The sequence below is a fragment of the Bidens hawaiensis genome, unplaced genomic scaffold, assembly GCF_021521415.1.
Source record: "Bidens hawaiensis isolate Kalapana, Puna unplaced genomic scaffold, B.hawaiensis_p1.1 tig00023981_1, whole genome shotgun sequence".
NCBI classification, from domain to species: Eukaryota; Viridiplantae; Streptophyta; class Magnoliopsida; order Asterales; family Asteraceae; genus Bidens; species Bidens hawaiensis.
The window spans coordinates 55763-65753 of NW_027493766.1; the positions used below are offsets into that span (position 1 = coordinate 55763).

The 9991-nt window shown below is 32.9% G+C and overlaps 1 protein-coding gene across 1 annotated transcript; it reads left to right on the plus strand.

Moving 5' to 3' along the window:
• The first annotated feature begins 5822 nt into the window (after positions 1 to 5822).
• On the plus strand, positions 5823 to 7510 carry LOC143568352 (uncharacterized). Its single transcript, XM_077054521.1, has 3 exons — positions 5823 to 5850; positions 6411 to 7194; positions 7262 to 7510. The coding sequence occupies exons 2-3, from the start codon at positions 6430 to 6432 to the stop codon at positions 7508 to 7510; spliced, it is 1014 nt and encodes a 337-aa protein (XP_076910636.1). The 5' UTR covers positions 5823 to 5850; positions 6411 to 6429.
• The last annotated feature ends 2481 nt before the right edge of the window (positions 7511 to 9991 follow it).

Genomic DNA, 9991 nt, shown 5'->3' on the forward strand with positions numbered 1-9991 from the left:
GATGTTCCATTGAGAATCAACAAAAGCAACAACTCAAAAAAAATTGCAGGTGGTGGCCAAAGAAGATGGCGTTCGTAGGGGTGGTCGAAGAACTTTGCCAGAAGCTGCAGGTGGTGGCCGGAGAAGATGGTAGGAAGTTTTAGGTACAAAGGTCGACAGGCAATTTCTGTATGGATATCCACCACCAGTTATAATAGTGGGGGTTGTGGGTTATGGTGGTGGTTGCAAGGGATGGACATGGTGCTGGTCGTGGGTTTCGGTGATGGTTGCAGGTGTGGTGGTCTGGTGGTGGTTGTGGGTTGCAAAGAGTGGAGTTGTTTTTGTTAGGTTTTGTTGCAAATGGTAGGTTGTAGAAGATCATATAATGAAGATGATATGTTTAGTGGCAGGTCTAACAAAGTTGCCTACTCAGCATTAGATGCCACGTAAGCTGCCACGCAATCAAAATTTTGACAACTAGGCGTGCCAAATAAGCATCAAACTAACGGAGTTAACATCCATTAGTCGTGGCCCGCTAAAAATAAATACCCCTTTAGTTGATACGCCACCAGACAAGTTTGAAGTTGGGATTGTTATTTACCAATAAGATATAGTTGGGATTATTTAAAACCAATATTCCATTACTAAATTCAAAGACAGTCTACTTCAGTTAAACAACATTTTAAAGTTCGCCAACATTGCAACACCATTTAAGAGTTCAACATGAGCCCCAAAATAGTAATTGAAAAAATAGAAACATTCAAAATGTGAGAATTCAAAGTAGCAACAAAAAATTAAACACAAGAGTAGCTTCAAGTTGATGATAATTCAGCATCATCTTCATTTTGAGGACATGTTCACAACAACTTCAACCCATCATCAAGAACATGTAGACAGATGTTGTGAATTGGAGAAATTAGAATATTATATGTACTAGATTTTATCCCCTGTATTACGGGGGTTATTTTACATTATTCATTATATATATATATATATATATATATATATATATATATATATATATATATATATATATATATATATATATTTGGATTTTAATTTTATTTAGTGTAAGAAAGTTAATAATTAATATAATTGAGGTTTGATGATGAAATGGTTTTACAAATAAATGATATGTTATAATCCGGTTTAAAAGCTATTTGGGTTTGGTGATACCCATTACCGGTTTATTTTCTTGGTTATAAAGTTGTTTCTTAATTATAAATAATATCTTTTTCTTAATGAAATGGGATATTAATTTTTAGTATATTCTTATTTTATAGGATTTTCATATCAAATATTTGATGATATTAATTTTTAATATAATGATGATATGTTATAACCCGTTTAAGAGCTATCTGGGTTTGGTGAGACATTTACCCGTGAATTCGGGTCAAATGTTTGAGAAGCCTTCATTTACAAATAAAGCAATCTGATGGCTTGAGAGAATGTTTGTTTTATATTTTTTGTTTTTTAATATTTATTTTTTGGATTTTAATTTTCTTTATTGTAAAAAAGTTAATAATATACTTAGGGTTTGATAATGAAAGGGTTTCATAAATAAATGATATGTCATAACCGGTTTAAAAGCTATCTGGATTTGGTGACCAATGACCCGCTTATGTTTTTTTTACTATAAAATTGTTTATTAATTATAAATAATATCTTTTTCTTTTTAAATTGGATATTAAATTTTAGTATATCCATATTTTATAGGATTTTCATATCAAATAATTGGTAAGATTAATTTTTAATTTAATGAGATGTTATAATGAGTTATCTGGTTTTGGTAAGACCCATACCCATGAATTTGGGTTAAATCAATGAGAGGCCTCTATTTAAAAATCAAGCAATCTGGTGGCTTCCATAAAAGGAGGGAGCGACCACATCGTAACACGTAGAATTTTAGGGGCTTCGTTTATATATATTGTAGATTTTAGATAGATAGATATATCACAATAAGATCATAAAAAAACTGACTTACAATTCTAAACACCTATGAGAAAAATTAAAGTTAATCATAATGTATTAATGAAAAAAAATTGATAGATAATAGGCAAATTTGAAATAAATAATCCCATATTTTTGGAATTGGCCGATAATAATCTTACCTTTAAAAATCACTACCAACGGTCCAACCTTTCAACTATTTTTGTCTCATTGATCCTTCGATAAAAACACTTAATGTCGTTAAGTTTTTTCCGAGTTTCAAACCGATGTTTTAGGGCTTTTGATCGGAATAATGATACGAGTCAACTGATGTAAAACTTATCTTGAAACTATGATCCAAACGACGAAACAGTGTTTCAATTTGGGTGTTTGAATTTCTAATTAACAAAATTCAAGCAATTTGAACCACCTTTTCAAGAAAAGTTTTACATCAATCGACTTGTATTGTTCTTTCGATCAAAAGCCCTAAAACATCGGTTTGAAACTCGGAAAAAAACTTAACAACGTTAAGTGTGTTTTAACGGATGACCATTGAAACAAAAATAGTTGAAAGGTTGGACATTGGGTAGTGATTTTTAAATATGTGATTATTATCGGCCAATACAAAAAAAAGGTGAGATTATTTATTTTCAATTTATCTATAAATAATAATTACAACGACTAAAAATAAAATTAGATTTTCAAGTTTTTCGAGATCTTCTAGGTGTTCTTTGATGCCTCTAAGAACTTTTGGACACAATCTTGAACCTGTGTTGTTTTGAGAGGTAAAGAACTCCAAAAAATGTCACGTACTCTCTCATATACTATTAGTAAAGTTAACATGTGATAAAATAAAAAGATTGGACTTTTATTATTCCACCAATCCAAAACAAAAACCCTTCAATCTTCAAAACTATTATTATCTGAATCTTTTTCAGTCTTCTTTAACAAAATCTTTCAAACTCTGTTTTCATGCCGTTTTTAATCTAGAATTCTACTTTTCTCCTTTTTTCCCCTAATAATTCACCCAATTCTTTCTGACTTAGAGCTTTAGGCTAATTGCTACCAAACAACCACTTGTCAAATGAACTTGTAGATAGCCATGACAGAAGAGGTGATGGATCAACACTCTTCAATTGCTGATCATTAAAATAAATCCTTTTGTACACTTAAGCAATTAATACAAAATATTACACAACATGACTTAAGATTAATAAATTTATTCATTTAATAAAAAACAAAGTTATAAACACCAACAAATATATATTTCTTTTTCATGCGGCTTGCCACATTAGTATAAGAGCGTTATTACAAGAATACAAGACACTTTAGAAGAAACTACATAACCATCTAAAGTAACATACCTCATGTAAAAACTCTTTAAAATAAGATATGCATCAATGCTTAATAAATGCCACTAACAGCTTCACGTTTTTTTGTAACACCCAAAATGTATAGACTCGGTAAATAATTTCGCATAATATAGTCAAACTTTTCAAATATTAAACATATAAATGTGTTATTCAACTTTGCATGATGTCCAAACATAAATCTTTTCACATTAATCACAACTACTTTAAAGCAACTACAATTACATCCCTATACAGCTTACGACTTACTTAGTTTGACACTTTGTAACAATAAGTCAATAACCAACACTTTAAAAAAGACACGTGCTTGTGATAATCCACCTCGAGACTTGACCTTGATCTACCTTCCGTCTAATGCATTTTACATTTAAGTATATTTTTGACAACTCATTAGTTATCGTTAAATAGAAATACATGTAATCACACACAAGTAAATGCGCTTAACCCTAATATATCAGCCACAAATTCACCTTTTGTGGCGTAATCTAGTCAACGTATAGTATATCAACCCTCATCAAATCCAACGTATAACGACCTCATTGGACAAGAATTAGTGCGAGTGAGGTGGATGGAAGCTAAGATATTTGTTTTTCTTTTTATTTATTTATTTATATATTTTTTGGTTTGGTACAAGAAATTAATCAGTTATTATAATTACTAGATTTTATCCCCCGTATTACGGGGGTTATTTTACATTATTCGTTTTTAATATTTATATATGTATATTTGGATTTTAATTTTATTTATTGTAAGAAAGTTAATAATTAATATACTTAAGGTTTAATGATAAAATAGTTTCACAAATAAATGATAGTTATAATCCGGTTTAAAAGCTATTTGAGTTTGGTAATACTCATTACCCGTTTATTTTATTTATTATAAAATTGTTTCTTAATTATAAATAATATCTTTTTTTTAAATAAAATAGGATATTAATTTTTAGTATATCCCAATTTTATAGGATTTTCATATCAAATATTTTATGAGATTAATTTTTAATACAATGAGATGTTATAACCCGTTTAAGAGCTATCTAGGTTTGGTGAGACGTTTACCCGTGAATTCGGGTCAAATGCGTGAGAAACCTTCATTTACAAATAAAGCAATCTGATGGCTTGAGAGAATGGTTGTTTTACATTTTTCGTTTTATAATATTTATTTTTTGGATTTTAATTTTCTTTATTGTAAGAAAGTTAATAATATGCTTAGAGTTTGATGATGAAAGGGTTTCATAAATAAATGATATGTTACAACCCGTTTAAAAGCTATCTGGATTTGGTGACCCGTGACCCTCTTATGTTTTTTTACTATAAAATTGTTTATTAATTATAAGTAATATCCTTTTCTTTTGAAATTGGATATTAAATTTTAGTATATCCCTATTTTATAGGATTTTCATATCAAATAATTGGTAAGATTAATTTTTTATTTAATGAGATGTAATAACCCGTTTAAGAGCTATCTAGTTTTGGTAAGACCCATACCCATGAATTTGGGTTAAATTAATGAGAGGCCCCAATTAAAAATCAAGCAATCTGGTGAATTCTATAGAAAGAGGGAGTCACGACACGTATAGTTATAATCCGGTTTAAAAGCTATCTGAGTTTGGTAATACTCATTACCCGTTTATTTTATTTATTATAAAATTGTTTCTTAATTATAAATAATATCTTTTTTTTAAATAAAATAGGATATTAATTTTTAGTATATCCCAATTTTATAGGATTTTCATATCAAATATTTTATGAGATTAATTTTTAATACAATGAGATGTTATAACCCGTTTAAGAGCTATCTAGGTTTGGTGAGACGTTTACCCGTGAATTCGGGTCAAATGCGTGAGAAACCTTCATTTACAAATAAAGCAATCTGATGGCTTGAGAGAATTGTTGTTTTACATTTTTCGTTTTATAATATTTATTTTTTGGATTTTAATTTTCTTTATTGTAAGAAAGTTAATAATATGCTTAGAGTTTGATGATGAAAGTGTTTCATAAATAAATGATATGTTACAACCCGTTTAAAAGCTATCTGGATTTGGTGACCCATGACCCTCTTATGTTTTTTTACTATAAAATTGTTTATTAATTATAAATAATATCCTTTTCTTTTGAAATTGGATATTAAATTTTAGTATATCCCTATTTTATAGGATTTTTATATCAAATAATTGGTAAGATTAATTTTTTATTTAATGAGATGTAATAACTCGTTTAAGAGCTATCTAGTTTTGGTAAGACCCATACCCATGAATTTGGGTTAAATTAATGAGAGACCCCAATTAAAAATTAAGCAATCTGGTGAATTCTATAGAAAGAGGGAGGCACGACACGTATAGGATTTTAGGGTTTTCGTTTATATATATTATAATGAGTTATAGTGAGGTGATTGACTATTAGTTATAAGTTATTATTATTGAATTGTATTGTATCGTCACCCCCTTCAAACCCTAAAACGCCCAAAAACAACAAACCCTAAGTGAACCACCGATCTGTCTCTCTCTGCTGATTGCTTCACATACATACATCCGCTCCCGCAGTAAAGAGATATTAGGAGATCGATTCTAACGCAGGTATCCTATTATTATTATTATTATTATTATTATTATTATTATTATAATCAAACAATGCTTTCGTCAATTTCATTACTTTCTCCATCTATATTATATTGATGATTCATTCTATAGGGGTTTGTACATGTTGAATCTGATTATTATTTAAATGGAGATTGTATAAGGAGGTGTTCAAATTACTATATCTTGAGCTGAGCTAGCTAGTTTTCAAAAGTTTAATGTCAATTTGAAGTTGATGCAAGCAAGGTGTATCACCTGCAACTTTTATAACTGCATTTTCAAACGGTTAAACTACAACAACCACTGATCTATATGTTTGTAATATCACTTATTTCGAATTTTTAACATCTTGTCCTTGTTATATGCTCGTTGGCTTTTTTATTACCCCGAAAGTGGTTATCATAGTGGGATATGGACATAGAGATAGATAATCTATGTTATGTTGTCAAACTCAAATAGCTTACATAATGTAGGATAATAATGTGTTGCTCATGATACTTTTTACATTTTAGAAAGAGTAGTATTATTTATATATTCATTCATTTATTTTTCATCGTCAGATTCGAACTCCTGTAAATTATGACTGCTGAGGGGGCCTCTGATTCTTCGGCTGTTCGTTATGCCCCACCTGACCCAACTTTGCCTGAACCCTGGAAGGGTTTAATTGATGGGAGCTCAGGTGCCATGTACTATTGGAATCCTGAAACGAACGTCACTCAGTATCACAAGCCTGCTGCTGTGGCGCCACCTGTACCATCAGTCCCGCCTCCTGTGCCCTCTGCAACTACATCTGTGTCTGCACCGGGTACTATGACAGAACAGCCGAATGGCATTCCTGCTCAACAAATGCCACCTCTGCAAGGAAATAACGTTCCCCAACAATACCCAGGTGCTATTATGGAACAATCACAGGGCTACTCGTTTACTCATAATCAACCGATGCACTACATGGGATACCAACAGAGGCCGCCTAATATGATGCAGCCACTTCAGCATTTACAGCAATATCCTCAGCAACAGGATCCAGTTGCTCACAATCAACCTTCAGATGTTAATCCCATTCAAACACCACCTACACAGTTTGGTGGTTCCCAGTTTAACATGCAACAGCCATCACCATATGCTCAATTGCCGCAGAGCAGTGTTGAATATCAGCAACATGGACCAAAGTTCCAGAATCAAATGGGTCAGCAGCCAAATGTTCCACCCGTAGGGGTAAAATTTGAGGATAATCCACCTGGACGAGGCGGGAATGATCACTATTACAATAATAACAATGGTGTGCCTGCTATGGCCCCATATCAACCTAAGCTTGCAGCGATCCCAATGGCAAGAAATCAACCGGTAAAGTATTTTACTTTTTAGCTTAATCTTATTTCATTGTTGAAGCTATACTAATGTGGTGTTTCAGGAGATGAAAGCTGGAGGTCATGTACATCACAATGTTCCACCTTCTTTCCCTGGTGGACCCACCTCACTTAACGTGTATGGGCAAGTTACTGGTGGCCCTCCATTTATGAATAACACTATGATGATGGGAAATCCAGCAGTTATGGCCCCTCCAGATGCTATGAGTCTATCATCTGTTGATGTGTACCGTCAAAAACATGACGTACCGTCAAAAATATGGAGCCAAGTATTAACTGCCGAAACTACATAGTAAAAGACTGGGAACAACTTTGAACAAAAGAATCACGATTGATACCACAGATCGACCATGTATCAGCGATCCAGTTACTTTCAGAGCGAATCTAGACAAAGAATTTTGATTGTTTTAACAAACTAACGTAATCATTTGGAAGCTCATATTATTTGAAGTTGGCTGAGTTTCTTCTGTGACTCGATACGAAAGCATGATTCAGTTTTGGGTTTTTACTTAATGACCAAAAACCGGTGATAAGAGAATTGCTACCCATGTTAACGTTGGATCTACGGTCTGTCTGAAAGCAATTTTGCTCCAACACCTTGACTCGTTTTCTGCATATCTAAAACACCTTGGAAAGTAAAAACACGTTTTCTTAGTGATTATTAATTCATATATATACACCTGAGTTTATATCTCAAGAACACAGAGAAGACCAAGAAGTATCCAAAGACGTTACTTGTCATGTAGTTTATGTAGGTTGTTCAAATGTCTCGTGGATTGAAGCCCGCCTGAATGGTTCTTTAGTCGGGCTAAGCTAGCATGGTTTGTAAAAGTAAAACCACTTGCTTAAATAATTTTAATTTTGACCCAATTTTAATCGCATATGCCATATCTAGCTCACTAAGTTCAACTTGAGAGAACATTATTTCACTAGCCTGATACCCGGCACGATAACTTGTTTTTGAAATTTGAAATAAAATCATCTCATCTCGATTTGTTGAATACATCTTTCCATCTTTTTTCCCTCGTTATCCTTCACCAACATCAGGAATATCTTATTAGTGTAGGGAGACATGAATGCATATGTGATGCCTATTGCTTAGAGAGACATTTAGTGAAAGATTAAGGCGTGAACATTATACAACGGAACCGCTTTGTATCATTTTATTTATGTGGCACCAGAGTACTTATCTCTTTCTCCTATCTTTATTTATCAACTATTTGTAAGTTGAAATAAAAATTGATCACGTTTGTTTGGTTACTAAGAGTTTGTAAAAGTAGAATATAACACATCCATTCTTTTGTTGTATAAATAAACATTATGTTGCCTATGCTTTATAAATTGGTCAACAAAACACGGAAAGTTGTAATATAAACCTCGTTTTTTTTAACGGCTTACATATCCTTGGATTTCATTTACTAAATCTACATTATTGTCCACTGTGGGACTCGAACCCTCACCACTTAGAGAGGGAACATTACTATGTACACACCTTGATACCATTAGACTAGATGTTGTTGTGGTAGTGTTATGTGATGTGGGAAACTAAAAAAAAAGTTTGATTGGTGCATTGGGAGTGGACCCCCACCTGATTTAGCCCTCTTGGGCATTAGCACAATAAGGTAAAGGTGGGAAAAGGGTGACGCCCATGTCGTTTGGGGTGGCACCGGATGGAAGGTGTTTTTTGGTTAAAGAGGTGAGGTGGAGAGGGTTGCAGGTCACAACACCCGGGCTAATATAAAGCTCGTTATGCAGATGCTTGTTTATTATAAAATAGTCTTATTTGCTCGCAATGGAGTTTGATAAAATAGTTTTGTATTTATTTTATGGCTTTTAGTTTCTAAAAAGGAAAGGCTATGTAAATAATTACCTTTTGCGTAACATGAACACGTAACACAAGATTTTAAACTTTTTGCTGATAATGAAATGAAATGAGGCATAAAAAAACAAAATAAAACTAGACGCATAGAATCCAAAGTTACAATATAATTAAATTAAATAAATGGAAAAATTCAAAATCCTCCGTTTTCCCGTACAAATAAACTAAACACTGAAAATCAAACACCAAAGCAAAAATCAAAACCCTAAAACACCAAGCCCTAACTCTGCAATCGATTCTAATAACAAGCAAAGGTAACCTAACAATGCTTTTGATTTTATTTACTTTACTTTACGGTGTTTCAATGCACTAGACTCCTCCTAGTTTACATACATGTAGAAACTGCACATTTTGAAGCCGATGACTTCTTTAAGTAGACTGTTAATCTGGTAGTGGAAAACAGTTGAATTTTGCTAATATTTCAGAAGAAAGTTAGGGTTTGTTTTAAGTATATTGCTAGCTTCTTACACTATTACCACAAGAGCTAATGTGTCTGCATATTTATTTTGTTATCAGATAGATGGCTGCTGAGGCGGCGGCCGCACCTTATCAGATAGAAACCTAACACCGTGCTGCCATTTGTATCTGAACCCGTGTCTGCACCTCAGATGTTTGTAACACCAAAACAAAGAATGCCACCTCAGCAAGGATATAACACACCTCAGTCGTATCGTATGGATCCGTCACAGGGCTACCAGTTTACGCGGCATTACACGGGGTACCAGCAGTGGCCACAGGAATATTCTCGGAAACAAGATATTGTTATTCAAAAACCTCCTACACGATATGGTGGTGGTCCTGACTTAAACACGCAGCAGCCATCACCGTTTAGTCAACCACAATGTGGACCAAAGTTTCAGAAAAAAGTGCCAAACGTTTCATCGGTCGGATTGAA

Coding starts and splice junctions, on each gene's coding strand:
- LOC143568352 (XM_077054521.1), top strand. CDS start 6,430: ATGACTGCTGAGGGGGCCTCTGATTCTTCGGCTGTTCGTTATGCCCCA. Junction 7,195..7,261: donor CAATGGCAAGAAATCAACCG/GTAAAGTATTTT, acceptor GTGGTGTTTCAG/GAGATGAAAGCTGGAGGTCA.